Here is an 18541-nt window from a genome sequence, read left to right on the forward strand (position 1 = left end):
AAATATGTTTTAAAAGAGACTATTGTAAGGCACACTTAGCTTGAAGTTCCAAATTATGTGTAAATTCCCAGGCGGGCTAGAGGGAGAAGATGGGGGTGCGGGTGAGGTTTCAGAAATAAGAGAAAGAGATAGATTCAGCCCCGAAGGAGCCGGGCAAGAGGCTATATCACCTGTCCCCACGAAGATCCGACTCAGGCAGCTGGAGACTAGAGTCTGTCCGGGAAGGAGAAGTGGGGAGCAGGAGAGTTGAAAGAGTTAGTGTGGTTTCTCACAAGGAGAATTCCAGGGTGAGCCCAGCTGGATAGATCGGCAGGGGGACCCATCTAAAACCAGGCATGATGAGCTGAGCCTCGGCGTGAGGGCAGCGAATTGGCCAGGTAGGTAGTGATTTCAGCTCAGGTGGCCTCAATGGAGAGGGACACACCAAGGTGGTCTGCTGAAGTTCTTGTTGCAGTGGAGTCTCCAGAGGAAGGTCTGAGAGAGCACACTGGGTCATGGAGTTAGGGATACTAATATCCCAAAACATGCCTTGGAGGCATATTTCTTTTGTCATAATTTGCTGAATAGAAGAATCCAGACAGGCTTTTTTTGGAATGCATTGTGTCTTTCCTGAGTAGGAAGGTGTGTGAATCGCCTACTGTATGCAAGGCTGATTGTAGTGAAAATCAGTGTGTAGGTGCAGCAAAGAATATCCTGTGTTAGGACTGACTCTCCCAATAATTCTATCAAAAGTTTCAATTGGCACCTTTTCAAAGTTATGTCATTGATTCATCTCTATTGTGAGCGAGTCTGCTGCTGCACTTGTCTTATCTGTCTTCCCTTCCTGGCCTAACTTCGTTGTTAATATCAGGTGTTATCTCTCTTGTAAGAGGATGAGGGGGCGTTTATAGAGTTCATCTTAAGTCCAAAATGACCTCGGATGCCAGATAACTCACAATAGCTAGTTATGGAGTCTGCTTAGCTGCCGCCCCCCCCCCCCCCCCCAAATAGAGAGATGGTGTGTGGAGCTAATCCCCTTTGCAATCTGTGTTACTTGCAGCCCAAATCTAGGGGCAATCAGTCCACTGCCAACTAAGCAACTTGTCCCCATATACAACATAAACTGGGAGCTCACATTGAGATGCAGCTCCTTAGCATAGCAAAAGTGCAGTCTCCGAGCTTGGAGATGCAGCTGTATACAGGGAGGCTTATGGGAGCCAGGCAGATTAAGCTCAGCTAGTAACAACCTACAAAATATAAAGTGTGAAGTGGTCCTCAAGCCTCAATCAAAGCTCTTCCCATGATTTTTACTTATCTAGGCCTTCTGGGAGATCAGTAGCAACAATTTGGTGATGGAAGTAGATCATGTAAATGCTTGATCCCAGACTTAGAATCTTGAAAGTTTACTCATTAAAGTGATACTTGTGCAATTAAAAGATAGAAAAACCTCCAAAGTAACTTCCAGCAGAAATGGAACTGTCCCAAGACCTCTTGTTTTGCTGCTTTCACCAAACTAGTTTTGCTCTGCTATTAGGGGACTGAACTGCCATTCTTCCCCTACAGTTAACAGACAGAAAATCACTGAAGCGCTAGACAATAAAATGTAGATCTGTGATAGATTTATTTTCAAACCACAAAATAGCTGAAACCAGTCAATATACTCATGCTTAAAATGCCAGTTCATATGCTGAATAATGATAAGTTCATTATTTTGATGCCAGGTTAGGACAGCAAACCTGTCCAAACCTGGCAGGTTGTAGGAGGTTGTGTGAAAACACAGGATTACCCATGTAATTTACATAAATGTGTTTAGAACTATTAAAATAAGAGGAAGTCTGAGAAGGTTTGTGAAATAATATTCATATATGATATATGATGATGATTTTCTATGAAACATATATATAAACATACATATACACACATATATAAACAGCAAATGTTTTTTAAAAACATTTGAAAACCCTTTTTTACCCAAGCTTTCTCAGGTTTTTAAATAAAAAATACTGTTTAATTTTATGGTTTTTAAATTATTGTATTGTTTTAATTTTATATGTGTTATATGTTGAACTGTTTTAACTTTTATATGTGTTTTAATTGTTGTTGGACGCCCAGAGACATAAGTTTAGGTGGGGTATAAATTTGATAATAAATAAATAAATAAATAAATAAATAAACAATGTGCAGAGTGTGTGTGCGCGCACACGCGCGTGTATAAAAATACTGCTTTTCAATAAAAAGTTCTCAAAGCAGTTTTTACAACAACAACAAAATAGTAAGAAGGTAGTCCCTGTTCCCAAAGGGCTCACAATCGAAAAGAAACACAAGGTAGACACCAGCAGCAGCCACATGAAAGATATTGGGGCTTTTCACACAACTGCACGTGTGGTCGGGCAGGGGGGGAAAGGCAGGGTTCAACCTACCTTCCCCCAAATGATCCGCTGAAGCTCAAGCACCACACAAGCCACGCCCACACAACCAGCAATGCCAGGAGTAGCACAGATGACTCTCCACACTGCTCCCGGCTGCACTCGTAAACAGAGGCAGGGACTTGTTGTCTCAGCATCCATGAATCCCACAGTGCACCGCACACTGAGCACAGTGCACTAGGGGATTCCTCCAGGCACAGCTGTCCTTAGAGAGCTCTGGCAGGGGGCAGGGCCTGGGGCAAATCAGCCGGTGTGAGGCTCCTTCCAGTTAATTTTAATGGGGGCTAAAAGAGCAGGGTCTGGGATGATCACCCTGCTTGTCCTGCCCAAAGAACAGCCCTGCTCCCAGGGGATGGGCACTCTAGGCGCCCATCTCTGTGTCAGCGTGAACTGCAAACAGCCTACGCTGGTACACGATCCCAGAGCCGGGGTTAAGCGTGCATTTGTGCCCTTAACCTCGGCTAAGAGCTGGGCTGCAGCGCTGGGTTTGACACCACTGGAATCCACGCAGATCCTGGCAGTTCTTAAGCCTGGGCTTGGTTGTTTGTGAGAACCGCCTCATTGTATTAGTTTGGATAGGGTCAATTGCTATTCCTCTGCTAAATATTAGGAGAACTGTCATTCTGAAAGGAATCTCTTTACCCAGCTAGCAAGGGTTAATGGATACCCTGCCAGCATTTGGCATCTCTACCCCTGCATGTGGAGAAATGAGTGTAGAGAAATACTGTTTCAAAATCAGACCAATCATTAAGAATAGCTTCTTCACAGTTTCCAAAAAGTATTATGAGCCTACCTTCCTTTGTGTTGTGTTTCCTTTTTAGCCATTTTTCCACAGTCTCAGCACTTACACTTTCTGACACAAATTCATCCACTACCTGAGGGTGAAGCGAAAGATAGGCCTTCACTTTTTCATCTGTCAAACCTGCAAAAGAGAACACCACTGTTTACACTATTGCTATTTTCATGATAAATGTCACTGAAGTGATTTAAAAAAAAACTCCTTATCAGCAATGGATTCCACTGTGCCAGAAACCACATAAACAGCAATGCCCTGCCTGTAGAGTTTGCAATAATTTATTCAAAGATGATAATATGATATAATGAAGGTGTGCAATCTAAGATGTTGCATGAAAGACCACTCAAGAATAGCTACAGAAGAAATGCACAAGCAGGACACTAAGGAGTGCTCTGCCTATAATAAAGGGAAACCAACGAAACTAAATCAGACTTAAATAATTTAACATTATTGTTACATTTGTAAATTATTTTAATGTTTTAATTTTGTTTTAATTTGTGTTGTTTTATTGTAAAACATCCAGCTATGTGAGTTTGGAGCAGTATATAAATGTGTTAAATAGAAAAATAAATAAATATGGAAGGCCAAGAGTATGAAGGCTTTGAAAGTTAGCTTAAGATAAGTAGACAAGAAAAGGGTTAACTCAAACAAAAAAAAACTGAAACAAGCTTGTAAAGAAATATTGACTGAGCTGGGAAAGAAGCACTTCAATTATTTCAGGCACCACAGTCAGATTCAGAGGCCATGCTAAACTATGGCTGAATCGTATTAGAGAGCTTGGAGGAGATTTTTTTTTTATCTACCCCACCTGCAGCAGAAGTGCATAGGTAAGGAGAGCACTGCTAATTAATACTGTTAATTTATTTGGAGTTAAATTTCCAAATAAAGTAGTTTACTTCGGAAATCCATCAGGAAGATAGATAAGGCATACAGGCCTTGCTGCTAGCTACATAAAGCAAGAGGGGAGGGGAAAGAAGGAAGTCTCTCTCTCCAGGGTGTTTTTCACAAAGGGCTTTTAGTTCGCATCTCCTCCGGAATGGAGCTGTGCGTTCACATGTCAGCCCGATTTACCCCGAAGTCCCTGCGAACTCTAAGGGAGCACTTCACACAGGATTCAGGTTTTTCATTGCATGTTACAGTGTAGCCCCATTTATATCCAGAGTAAAAACATCCACTTTTTGCATCAGATTTTTTGGGCAACTTTCAACTTGCAGTAAAACCACGCAGTAAACCCATGGTAAAGCCTGCTATCTGAAAACCCTCCTGGAGCTTCCCAGACAGCTTTACTGGGGGTTTACTGCGAAGCTTTACTGCAAGTTCCAAGTTGCCCAAAAAAACCTGACAAAAAGGTGGATTTTTTAACCCCGGATATAAATGGGGCTACACTCTAACGTGCAATGAAAAACCCAAATTGTGTGTGAAGTGCTCTCTGATTGTTCATAGGGACTTTGGGGTAAATTTGGCCAGTATGTGAATACACACCTCCATTCTGGAGGAGTTGCAAACTAAAAGCTGTGTGTGAAAAGCTTCCATGTGAGAGAATGAAACCTGAGACTAATAGTCTAACAAAACGGAATAGAGTAGAGAAAGTGTACTCAGAGAGAGGATTCCCTTGCTCACTAGCTTGACCCTAGTGGTCAATAGGGTTGCTGGTGCTGCCATCAGGAACTGTATCTTTAACAAATCGCAGCCTGTCTTGTTCACAAACTGTGGTTTTGTGGTTAAAACAAGCTGAGATTTGCCAGCTTTGGACTCAATAGCTCTGTTTGTTTTAAACCAGGGCCAGACGCTGCAAATTTGGTCTCCTGCTTCACGAAGGGTGTGTGAGACCAATGTTCGCGGTAGTAATGGATCTTCATTCCCTCTCACTTGCCACAACTTTGCAAATACTTTAATATTGAATATTGAATATTCAATATTGACTGAAGGTGGTAATGCAATATTGAATGAAGGTGTTGATGAAAGAGCAGGTTTTATCACCTCCTGGGGTGGACAAGAACAAAGGTGGTGCTGGGATCTGAACCATGCTGCAGTGGGCATCCAGTGAGCAGCAGAGTCCAGCACTAATAAGGAAAAAGGACCTTCAGGGGTTGTACAGGTCAAGAAGCTGGAGAAACAATCAGCAACAGTGATAGCAGACAGCACTTCAGGAATGAAGGCCCAGAAATGCAATGAAATGAGGCTACAGGATCATTCACAAGCATGGCAGGCTCACGTGCTTAGCTGGTTCAAAATCTCGTCACCAAATGTTTTATAACTGCTTCCCTCATAAACACAATGTAATCTTATGTAGATTTAACCAAGAGTTTATTCAGAAACAACTCCATTTTCTCCTTTTCCTCCCTTTTTCTTCCTGACTTGATCCCCACACTCTTTGCAGGATCCCCACTGGGACAAACTTCTCAACAACAAAACATAAAAGATTACTAGACAGAATACATCAAAGATCACAGTCACTGAGATCAAAACAAGTGTTTTCTTTAAAATACTAGGGTAGGAAAGTAGCAACCTGCATTCTAAAAATGCAGTGATGAGTCTCTCGTTGCTATGGCAGGCAAGAAGATTACTCTTATTTTACAAGACTTGGTTTTAAAAATCCACTTCCTATCTTCAGGATGTGAGAGTAATATGATGCAAACATTTTTTTTCAAAGGTGTATCAGAAACAAGTGCAGCCAAGCGCCCTAGAGGGAGTAAGTTACATGTTTTCACAAACAGAAAACACAATGAATACAAAAGAGTTAATTAGTTCTGCTGGGGACAGAACTAACTACAATAACTCCTTAACTACTGCTTCTCATTGAGAATTCATGGATGACAAGCATACTTGTTTCAGCACAACTAATAATAATAAGCATTTATATAGTGCTTTGAAAGTATTCCAAACACATCATATACGTTGTCTTTAAGGAGTTCTTTTGAATCCTCCATGAACTTGATGATGATGAACTTCTGTAATATCCTGTGCAACCCTAAACCCCTCTCCCTGCCCCTCTACACATGGTGGTGGGGGGAGTGGTGGCAATTGGTGGTGGTTGTTGTTGTTGTTATTTTACATTTATATCCCACTCTTCCTCCAAACTACATGCTTAGGTTTCTCCTCACAACAACCCTGTGAAGTAGGTTAGGCTGAGAGAGAAGTGACTGGCCCAGAGTCATCCAGCTAGTATCATGGCTGAATGGGGATTTGAACTCAGGTCTCTCTGGTAATAGTCCAGCACTCTAGCCACTACACCAAACTGGCTCTTTACAAAATTCAAAGGCCAAAAAAAATGAATTATTATTATAACTTGGATGAAATTATAAGATCAGTTTGTGCCACGTGAGACTTATGGACACTCCTACTCTTTGAATGTAGGTGATTGGCTGGTACAAGAGGGGGAAAGTGAAGTGCCTAAGATGGGAGACTGTAAAATTTCTGGTCAAAAACCCGCTATGGTAAAACAATCCTGTAAGATCATCCAATATTATTATTCTCCTTTGAGAGAAAGAAAAATCTTTTTTTTTAAGGGATTTTTTTTAAACATTTAAATTGGAATTTAAAAAATATATAAATAAAATATCAAATTTCAAATTCTCATTTAAAAAATAACATGGTTAAAATTAAATCTCATCCCAAATATGCTACACCAACACTTGTCTCCTAAAAATGAATTAATGGCTCTCTGTCACACAAGGAGTCATCTACCAATCAGACATGGATATTCATTTCAGTTTCCTTTCATGAAAACAGCTCTAGTCTGCTTAGTAGTGCACAGCTACAACCAGCTCTTGCTTTTGGAAAATTCTGGGCTTTCAGTTTCTGTTTCTAAGCAGACTGAAGTCATATGTACAAAGACAAAGGCTGTTTTGTGGTGGGGCTGGACCAAAGCAGAGAAGTTGAGACAGATACAAGACAAACAATGTTGGAAAGAAAGTGGTACAGAAAAACAGTGTAAATAAAAAAGAGAAGACATTCATTATTCAATACACAACTTCCTATATTTGTCCTACACTTGGCCACAGAAAAACTGTCAGAGCTTCTGAGTGTTAGGGACTTCAAACTATGTGGGGATAGTTTGAAAAAACGCCTTCCCTAGGAAGGGAAGGAAAAAGAGACAATTGTTAGCAGTGCAACAAAGAGATGTGGGGCAGCTTGACCCAGGTAATGGTATCCAGGTATCCAAGATATTAGAAAAAGCAACCAGGTGTACTATTTCCTAAATTAGTAAAAATCAAGCTATTGAAAAAATCACACATATACACTCCTAGATGTTGTAAATGATCTACTGAGTTATAAATTAACATATTTTAGTGATCAGATCAGCACCATCATTTCAGAAATATGTGAAGTATCAGTGAGAAACTTGATTTAAATCAATTATTTAAACTGAGGTATTCTGTTTGTAATTTATATCAATCCACTCTGCCTGCTTTTGGAGGACAGAGAGCATCTTGCTGAACATAGGAAGCTGCCATATACTGAGTCAGACCATTGGTCTATCTAGCTCAGTATTGTCTTCACAGACTGGCAGCAGCTTCTCCAAGATTGTATCTCATCTAAACAGCAACGGGAAAAATTGTGGAAATGGATGTCGGACATAACCCCCCCCACCGATTAGCTGATGTGCCTTGAAATCGCCACCCCCCGAGTTACAGTACTACCTGCATATACTTCATAGGGGCGTGCAATTCGGGTTTTCGGGTGATTCGGCTCTGACCCGAACCGAATCACCCCTGTTCTGTTTTGTGCCCGAATCTGGGTCACCCGAATCACCCTTGATTTGGTTCGGATTCGGATTAAAGTTTTTTCTGGGGTGTGAATTCTCATTCTATCATAGCAAATGAGATTTTTTTCAATTAAACAACTCTCATGACCCCACTTTCACTTTTTCACACTTTCCTTTACTATGAATAATATGAGGAAGTAATCAACTTAGCACACTTCACCTTATGAAGACAAACCTCATAAAAATAAATTCACCAAAATTCACCCCCTGCCCAATCACTCTTAAATTGGGGATGGGTGGTAGCCTCCACCCAATAGACACTATCTACCAGCCCACCCCACTCCTTTGGGGCAGATCCACTTTCTGCCCCCAATCTGCCCCAAAGACACCCAAACTTCAAAAATTCTCAAAAAATCAGCCCTCTGCCCAATCCCCCTGAAATGGGGGTGGTAGCCTCCAACCATTAGGCACTACCACCCCACCCCACTATTTTGGGGCAGATCCACTTTCTGCCCCCAAACTGCCCCAAAGTCACTAAAACTTCAAAAATTCTCAAAAAATCACCCCTTTGTCCAAACCCCCTGAAATTGGGGTGGTAGCCTCCACCCATTAGGCACTACCACCCCACCCCACTATTCTGCCCCAGGCCCCACTTTCTGCCCCAATCTGCCCCAAAGACATGAAAATTTCAGAAATTTGCCAAAAATCAGCCCTTTGCCCAATCCCCCTGAAATTGGGGTGGTAGCCTGCACCCATTAGGCACTACCACCCCACCCCACTCCTTTTGCCCAGATCCCATGCTATGCCCCCGAACTGCCCCAAAGTCACTAAAACTTTAAAAATTCACCAAAAATCAACCATGAACCGAATCACCCGAATTTTTCGTGTCCAAAATTCGGGTGATTCGGTTCGTGCCCGAAAAATATCGGGGGACATCGGGGGTGATTCAGTTTGGCCCCGAATCACCCGAAATTGTTCATTTTGGGCACAGATCGTTCTGTGCCCGAAATTTTTTGCACATCCCTAATACTTCATAAATTTGTGGGTTTCCAAATCCTTGTGTGTAAATATTTGTAGATATATCATGTACAAACAACCACTTTGTATATAATTGTGCTTTGGCAACGTACTGTATGCTTTGGTAGTTTGTTGGTTCAATAAAAAAATCTTGTCCTATTTAAAAAATAATAATCTTGTCCTATCCTGAAGAAGCCAGAGAGGGAACTTGAAACCTTCTGCTCTTCCCAGAGCAGCTCCATCCCCTGAGGGGAATATCTTACAGTGCTCACACTTCTAGTTAGAGATGTGCACGGAACCATGGAGGCGTGGTCCGGTACTGGGGGGAGTCTAGCTTTAAGGGCAGGGGGGTAGTACTTACCCCTCCTGCCGCTCTCCCCCCCCCCGTGCCGCACTTAAAAGCAAAGTTTTGGGGGCGGCAGCATTCCTTCCTGCCACCCCTGCCCCTGTCGTTGCCAGGAAGAAGAGGATGTTACTAGCACGCATGCGCCCGTTGTGGCACGCACGCCAGCTGCTGCCACCATGCGCGTGCCGCACACGTCACACGTTACGTGCGCATGCAACATGTGACGTGTGCAGCATGCGCGCATGGCGGCGATGGGCGTACGCCACAACAGGCGCATGCGTGCTGGTAACTTCCTCTTCTTCCTGGCAACAACGGGGGCAGGGGCAGCAGGGAGGAACGCTGCCGCCCCCAAAACTTTGCTTTTAAGTGCAGCGCCGGAGGGGGAAGAGTGGCGGGAGGGGTAAGTACTTAAAGCTAGACTCCCCCCCCCCCCCCCCCGCCGGACCGGCCAGGTTCCAAACCGGTTTGGAGGCCTTCAACATGGCCTCCGGATCATTTCGTTCACATCCCTATGTCTAGTCTCCCATTCATATGTAACCAGGGTGGACCCTGCTTAGCTAAAGGGACAGGTCATGCTTGTTACCACAAGACCAGCTCTCCTCCCTACAAGACCAGCTCTCCTCTCTTACCTAACGCTTCTTACCTTAAGGAATACAGGGTTGAGAAAAGACCTGAACTAGGCACTAGGAATGTGCACAAAACCAGTTTGCCCTGTTCAGTTTTGCCTCGCTCAAATGGGGGCCCTGGCTCAGCTCAAATTCGAGCTGGAGCAGGCCTGGTTCAAGGGTGGCAGGGGGTGTTAAAACAGTGTAAAATAAGGAATTACTTACTGCCGACAGCAGCAGCCTTGGGATGTGCTGTGATGACCACGGAGGGTCTCCGGCAGCTCCTCCTCCACCGGCCTCCCTGCAAGTCTCCTGGGGCTGTTTTGGGGCTGTTTTGGCCCTCTGCATGCATGCATGCAGCAGCCAGTAGGGAGGAGGCCAAAACATGGCCACCATGCACTCGCAGAGGGCTGAAACAGGCGGGGGAGGCTGGTGGGTGAGGGGGAGCTTCCAGAGATCCCCCTGGCCACAGCAGAATTCCCGAGGCCACTGCAGCTGCTGAAGGTGGTAATTCCTTATTTTACACTATTTTAATGACCCTCAAACCAAGCCAAAACTGGCCCGGGAGATTTGCTTCTACCTCAGACTGAACTGGGTCCTTCAGTTCGAGGTCGAACATCTGAACTGGCCCAGTTCAAGTGCGAACCGGTTCAGTATCAAACCAGTTTGCACATCCCTACTAGGCACTTCCCAGCTCAGTCTTAGCCATTAAACTACACAATACTACGCCTTGTAGAACACATTGTTACCTGAATATTGCTAGTTGGAAAGGCATAAAAATCACATCTTCCAGCTTTTGGTCTTCCAACAAGATTCGACTTATCAAGTAGTATCCCCCAAAAACATGTGGAGGGAATAACTGAGAGATCCTGTCCATGAGAGCTGCTGCCCTTTAATATGCTCATAGCAGCTTGCACATACCTACATATATAGAACAATTTGTCCAGAAGAGGACTCAAAACTCTAACAGTAGCCCCATGACTTGTATGACATGCCCACTCCACCCCACAAACCAAAGCCCAAGATGGCATCACAAACTTTCAATGACACAAAGCAAATATCTGTCAAGTGAGAAGCCAGCCACCTTGGCACAAGCCCCTGCATGCATACAAAGAGGATCTTTGGATCCCAACTACTTTTTGTGCAAAGTATTTATCCGTTATCCCTTTGATCCATGGAAGAAAACAATGCACAGTAATCCTGAAGCTTAGTAGTTAAAAGGAACATGTTTCAAATGGTTAGTAATAGTAGATGTAAAAGGCAGAGTTGGGTGTATGCAAGATAGATAGATAGATAGATAGATAGATAGATAGATAGATAGATAGACACCCAGATGACTAAAATTCTGCTGCCTGCACAAATCACACATATTAAATTGATCTATATATTTCCCACTATTTCTTTAAATAAATAAAAAAATTCTACCGCTGCTAGTCACAGGGTGAGACAGGGAGCTAAGAAAGGTTCTAGCTCCATCCCCAAACACCAGAAATCTTTTTCAGCAACATTTGTCTTTTGATATTTCACCAAGCATCGCCATCACTCTTTTAAGCATATCTTCATAACCCTTAATCTATTTCTATTATTTATTTTCTTTAACATTATATTCATTATCTCCTTATCATTCACTCCTTTACTCTCTCTTATCTCTCTTCTGCTGAGAGATAGAGAAAAGGGACAGTTTTTAATTGAGTATTCTACTGATTGCTAACACAACAAGTGAAAATAATATGACTGCGACCCCAAACAACCAGAGTACACTGAAGACTGAGCTGTCTGGGGTACAAAGAACTGACAACCTCCTGAGCTATAGTTCTGCACATGATCCAAATTACACCCGTGCATTTTATTCTATTTGCATTCCTGGAATATCCTCTGCCTATAAGTTAAAACAAATGTTCACATGCACAGCCTTCTAATAATTCTGCTGAGTGATGGAACAGAGTCTTGGACATACTGTGAGTGTTCTTTCTACTTGGAAGTAAACAGGATATCTTGACTAGGGTAACTCCCCCCACTGACTGCTGGAAGCAGGACTGATCAAGCAGACTTTCTGTTTCCTCCTGTGGGGGTAGACCCCCCCCCCCAGTCTGAGATATGCTGCAGCTGGAAAATCTGTTCCTTTGTCTGCTGAACCAACCTCTCAGAACCCTGGGTGTGCTCTTTTAACAGGGAAAGAAAGAGGACTTAGGGTCACTCTGTGAGGAGCACTAGTACAGGGCTCACAAGCAAAACCTTCCCCTTAGCACAGGTCTTGGCCATGAGATTTTCAATCCTCACTCAGATGTGAGAGCCTTTAAATTTGTGCAAAACAGCCCAGAGTGAGACTAACAGTTCAAAGACTGAGCCAGCTGATGCTGTGGCTTGCATGAAGACCACTGACCTGACACCAACAGCTTTAGCAGTGGGCTCCCCAGCTTAAGAGATTCATATTCATGGGACTTTGTAATTGACCCGGAGGCTAGTGGGGGAAATGCCTGTGGTAATGGTGGTCTGAGAGCCACCAGCAGGAATTACTGTGAGCACTAATAGTATGAGAACATAGAAGTTAATAGGTCTGTGCAGGAATGAAAATATCAGATCGGTTCAGCAAAAAAATGTCAGATTTGGGTCTTTAGACACCATCAAAATATCAGAGTTGGAGTCAGATTTTCCAACTGGAAATCTGATATTTAACCAGGTCAGGAATGCCCTTGGAGACACTTTTGGAGACAACCCCAGACCTGGTTTTTAAGCACTACATTCACAAAACTGGGATGTGGAAGGACCAAGCTAATGCCCCAGCAAGCACCACTGGCCCACTGGGTGCTTGCAAGGTGGTTAAATTGGTCCCCCACACCCCAATTTTGCAGGTGCAGTGCCTAAAACTGGGTCTGGAGCATGCTTAGAGACATTTGTCTCTGTTCCAGTTCCAGATTTGGTTTTTAAGTGCTGTACCTATGAAATCAGGGGTGGGAAGCAAAGATAACCCCCCAGCAAGAACCCACTGGCCCAGGAGTGTTTACTGGGAGCTTAATGTGGCCTCCCCACACCCTGATTTGGTAGGTGTAGCACTTAAAAATCAGGTCTTAAAAACTGAGTGAAACTTACTCACCTCCAGCACCCCTAGGGAACTGGCCCAATGGGTGCCTGCTGGGGGGGGGTTTTACCTTGGAGTGCCCCAATTTCACAGCTGCAGCCCTTAAAAACCAGGTTTGGAGGCACCATGTCTCCAGTTTTTTGCAGATATTTTTACTGATATTTCCCGATTATTATTTTTTTAGGCTTCCCAATATCAGATCAGAATTATTCAACAGGAAGCGTTTCTGGGGATATAGGACTGGATGTGATATTCCCAATCTGACATTGCACAGGCTTAGAAGCAATGCTGCAGTGACATTTTCCTGGAGAGAAATAGGAAGCTATATGGGGAAGCCAGCTGAGCGGCAGCGGACTATTCCCACAGGATGCAGGGTCAGCTGTGGCTAATTCCCTAGGGATGCTGGGTGCTGACTGTATGTTTGACTGTTTTTAAAGTTATATCCCTCCACTCTCACCACCATGCTCTCCCCACCCCACACAAGCAGGCCTCAACAGCCAGAATCCACTGCTCACTGTGGATCTGACTGCAACATCTCAGGCAGTGGGACACTTGAGAACAAGGAAATTCTTAACTGAATTTCTGTTCTGGCAAGTGGAGGATTGAGTTCTGAGTTAGGGTTAGCACTGAGTGAGCACTCATATATAGATGGATACTAGCGTTTCTGAGGTTGTCTACTTCTTTTCTATCCCATTATCATTTTTAGTTTTTTGTTTTTCAGAGAAGCCATTCTGCTTTTGCACAACCATGTATAAAAGTTAGAAACTGCTGCTTCTCGGGATGACAGACAAACTGCCAACTTTGTGATCTGTGTTGGAGTGCTGTCTCACAGCATCATACCTTCTTGATTCTCATCAAAACAGGAATCCACAGGTAAGAAATTCCCCTTTTGTAGTCATTTTTGAAAGCATTCAAGGCATGTGTGTACACTGCTTCATTGGATTAGATACTAATCCCATTAAATGAATCCCTTCTTTGTTCAAAACATCAGAATTCAAAACCACTGACAAAGTAATTTTGTAATATCCTTTCCAAGTCAGCCTCTATATCATAATCCATTTAAGTATAGAGGAATGTACTGCAGCAGCAAGCCAAAACCAAGTGAAACCTAACACTACCACCCTGGCAAAAAGTGTAATTGTCAATATCTAATAACCAGTACTGTGCTATGGTATAAATCTATCAAAAATATGATTGCCAGTTACCAATGACATGACTGATTTATTTTTTATCTGACCAGGATCCAGGCTTTTTGTTTATTTTGTTGTACTATCAGAAAGCTCTTGTCCCAAACTAAGCCTCAACTGGCAGGGTGCTACAGTGGACAGTGAGGGATGGCCTGCAAAGACCTAGGTTCAAATCCCACTCAGTTATGAATTTGGCCTTAGGCAAGTCAGTAACTGACGTCAAGGACATATTTTCAGGTGGCAGAAAGCACTTCCTGGAGGTCATCAAAATTTGCCCCCAGCGCTGAACCAGCCGTGGAGCTCAGTTAGTTGAACTTTTCAGAAGCACCAATGAGACTCCTGTTGCACTAGTGTTTCTCTAGACAGGATGTTAGCCTCAATCTCTCAGCTTACCCTATGTCATAAGGTTGTTCTGAGGATAAAATGGAATAACCCATGGTACGGCACTGTGAGAGCTTTAGAGGAAAGGCAGAATAACAAAACAAGGATACAAATATGATTAAACAAATACTAATAATACAGTTAATTAAAAACCAAACTGAAGTCAAACTGTTTTGCACACTTCCCTGTGAAGAGGATCCAATTTTATAACAGGTAAAAAATGTGAAGCCAACTTAAGGCAGATGAGAAAAATTAAACCAGCAGCAAGGTCAACTGTCTGATCACAAACCATAAACAATTGCTATTAATATTAATGAGGATGAAGTAGTTTGTTTGGTGTTTTTTTTTTTTTACTGTGAGCTTAATTCCAGTTTAAAAGGACTTGGTGCTAGCAGTAACAGCATAACCAGTTGATTTTGGCTTGCAAGTGTTTGCAAATCAAGCACATCAGTCATGTTCTAAGGGCCAAATTGAACACAATGTTAAACTCATCATTGATTAACTGTAGTTCTGTACTTTGCTGCTGGGTCCTACAGAGAGAACAGCCCCTCTTCTGTGCCCGTGCTGCACGTCAGCTCAAACACCACGTGTCACTTAGTAGACTTCCGGCAAATGTCAGATTTGCCAGAGGGGCCACTAGGTCACAGAAAGTGCCAAGAGGAGCAACAGAGGACCTTGCTTGTGATTACTGTAATTTTAAAAGCCAGACAATTTCCTCATGAGGTCCCAGAGATGACTTGCATGTAGTAAATTTACCATGTTGCCTCCTATATCAAGCTTATCCTATATGTATCTTATTTAAAATGTAAAATAACAGTTTTGCAATTGGCATGAACAACTTTTTCATGTTTATTAGGTTCCATTTTACCTGCTTCCAATCTTTCCACTTCCACTATTTCAAAGGGAACTAAAAAAGTAAAGTAAAGAAGGGGTAGATAAGAGAACCCTGTCATCAAGAAGTATGATTAGAAAGAACATGATGGTTCTTTTAAAAAAAATGTTTGATCTGGTGGATGATAATCTAACCCTTCAAAAGAAACATTTTTACCGTGATTACTGTGATTACATTTAATCTGTGGGCTAAATTATAAACTGCAGCCTTAATTACATTAACTGCATAAGAGTTTGGAGAAGACTCTTCAACTATTCATAGAGATTATTCTCTGCTTCAGCTCAAGAGGACTACAGATCTCCAACAAAAATGCGCCTCCCTAAACCTCGTGCTGATGGGAGCATATGCTGTTCCACCCCCAGAGCAAAGGGTATTGGATCAGTTGGTTTAAGGGGTCAGGGTTGGGTTTGCTGCTCAGGCAGCTCCACGCCCCAAACTGAGTTCGGAGTTTTTCTCTTCCCTCCCTCCCATCCCTAGGTGCAGAACAGGCTTTGTCTGGTCGTCCTGTTGGGGGCTGAGTAGGAATTTTTAGCTCCTAACCAATTGGCCTGCTTGGGAGTCTTTTTGCCTACTCTGCTCTGTTTTTCCTAGTATTAGACAGTTCGGTCACAGCTTGGCACAGACAGTGAGGGCTGGGTGGTAAGTCAGGAGGGATTTAACATTGGTGAGCACCCTTGGGCAGTTAAAAGGGTAGACTGGTCAAACGTTCACTTGTGGTTTGTGTGGCCTAGGGATGCTGATTCGCCATGAAACCTGCTTCAGACCTTCTTCACAAACCTCTGGGCTGCACAGCTCGGAGGGTGCAAAGACCTAGAAGTTGCCCAGGCCCCCTTTGTAGTTACTATGAAGGGAATGAAGCAGGTTTCACCTGCTTTTTTTCTGAGTCAGGGTGTGTCGCCTATGCAAGATGCAGGGGGAGGACAGCGATATCTGAACCTGACCTTTGTTAGGCCCACCCTGTTGGGGGTGGAGTTCTGTCTGCATACAGTTAATAAAGTTAATAAAGTTGTGGCCTTTACACCCATAATGCTCTTGTCTGTTTTTCTTCGGGGTGGGGACAATGTCATACCATCTTCATTTCTTTTAACAGTAACAGCTGATCCACTAATTATTATATTAGCCTGGTCTATTGGGCTGCTGTTACAGAGACTGGAGTGACTGGGTAGAACACTTTGTCTAAATATTTTAAAGTTCCTTTAAAAGGAACTCTTAAAGGAATATTTTATCATTCTTTAACCCGTACCACCCCATTTCAAGAATAAACACTAAAATACTAGCATTAATCACATCAAAAAGCTAATGGCATAGACTTTCACTGCTTCAACACTCTCCCCCCCCCCACCATCTCCCCACCACCACCAATGGCCATCACCAATTTTTAATCAATCAATAGAGGGTCTGATTACTTAATTTCTCACCTAAGAAAATATCAACAGGTTCAGTTAGTCTATTCTGAATCCTCGCCCCAAAGGGTTTTAATCAGTTCAAAATCAGAATGTTTTCATTTATTTATCTGAGTGAATAGTGTTTTATTTGCTGGGATCATAAAGCTCTAAAACAGTGTCAGTTCCTTTGCAGTGTTTCCTCTCCCATCCCCAACATGCCCTACATTCAGGCAGAAAAATAAATTCATGGTAAGGGACTAAGTGGCCTGAAGAGAGTTCTGGCAAACCAAAGAGAAGCAATGGCTAGACCAATGCTTTCAAATGGAACATACTATCAGCAAATGTATGTATGTATGAGGGGGAGCGGGAAAGAGTTGTTCATATCTGAAGCTTCACAACAACAACTATTACAACAATGGATATTTATATACCACTTTTCAACAAAAGTTCCCAAAGCAGTTTACAAAGAGAAATAAGGTGGCGCAGTGGTAAAACTGCCGCCCTGTAACCAGAAGGTTACAAGTTTGATCCTGACCAGGGGCTCAAGGTTGACTCAGCCTTCCATCCTTCCAAGGTCGGTAAAATGAGTACCCAGAATGTTGGGGGGCAATATGCTAAATCATTGTAAACCGCTTAGAGAGCTTCCAGCTATAGAGCGGTATATAAATGTAAGTGCTATTGCTATTGCTATAAGAATAAATAAAAATGGATCCATGTCCCCAAAGGGCTCACAATCTAAAAATAAACGTAAGACAGGCACCAGCAACAGCCATTGGAGGGATGCTGTGCTGGGGCTGGATAGGGCCAGTTGCTCCCCCCCCACTCAATAAAGAGAGTTTCCACTTTTTAAAGGTGCCTCTTTGCTCATTTAGCAGGGGCACTGAGAAAAGACTGTAAATAGAGCACCCAAAATTAATCTCCCAGTTGAACTTCAGGGACATGTTTTGCTCCCAGGATTCCATTTCCTCCACAGCCAGACTGATGGGTCTTTTATTGAATGTGAATGCCATTTTGGGATCTTGGAAATTTTTCTAAATACTTTTCTGAATATTTTTCTACATACTTGTCTGAGTATTTTTCAAAATACCTTCAAAACAGCACAGGAACCAAAAACATCAGAGTCATAGTCCTTTAAAATGGCTTCCATACAGACGAAATGGGCACTGTTAGCATATAGATACAAGATACTGAAAATTACACTACCAGAGCCCTAAAAAGGCACACCGAGTAAGCAATAAAAGAGAGAGCAGCTCCCCTTTCTGACCATTCCTAAGTGTTACTCAAACTAAAACAAAATTCCCAATATATTTTATACCTTTGATGCATGATGCATTTAGACACAATATTGGTTTGGATCACACTTCTAGTTAACTTATAATTATTCCACAATAAACAGCGCAAGGGAACATAAATGTGTTTCATCAAGAGGATAAAACAGCTATGCAAAAAACCAAAAACAAATCCCAGACCCTTATACAATTACTGTGCAAAAACAATTGTCTGAATACAACCTTGAAATATTCTGCCCTCCTAGCTAAAGAAAGGCCTCAATTGTCTTCTTGATTTTTCGATGTTATAAAACAAATCAACATGTCATTTTAATCCGTATAGCTGTATAATGCCACAAATATTGCTCAAAAGCTGTAGGGAATAAAACAATGGGCAATTTGGGGGGCAACAAAGCAATATAGTAAATGGCTCACATGTACCACAGTAGTGCAGAACATGTGTGCCAATGTC

General features: G+C 42.7%; 1 protein-coding gene across 10 annotated transcripts in view; it reads right to left on the reverse strand.

Annotated features, from left to right (window-relative positions):
• PDE10A (phosphodiesterase 10A) overlaps positions 1 to 18541 on the reverse strand; it is a 385571-nt gene that overhangs the window by 94539 nt on the left and 272491 nt on the right. For all 10 annotated transcript variants that reach the window (XR_008316105.1, XM_053295826.1, XM_053295814.1 and 7 more), the window contains one exon: positions 3199 to 3327. Coding sequence is in view for 9 of the 10 variants with exons in the window: in XM_053295826.1 (XP_053151801.1) it covers positions 3199 to 3327 (129 nt within the window). In the remaining variant the exon portion in view is untranslated. The remainder of the gene's footprint in view (positions 1 to 3198; positions 3328 to 18541) is intronic.

The sequence above is a fragment of the Hemicordylus capensis genome, chromosome 1, assembly GCF_027244095.1.
Source record: "Hemicordylus capensis ecotype Gifberg chromosome 1, rHemCap1.1.pri, whole genome shotgun sequence".
NCBI lineage: Eukaryota > Metazoa > Chordata > Lepidosauria > Squamata > Cordylidae > Hemicordylus > Hemicordylus capensis.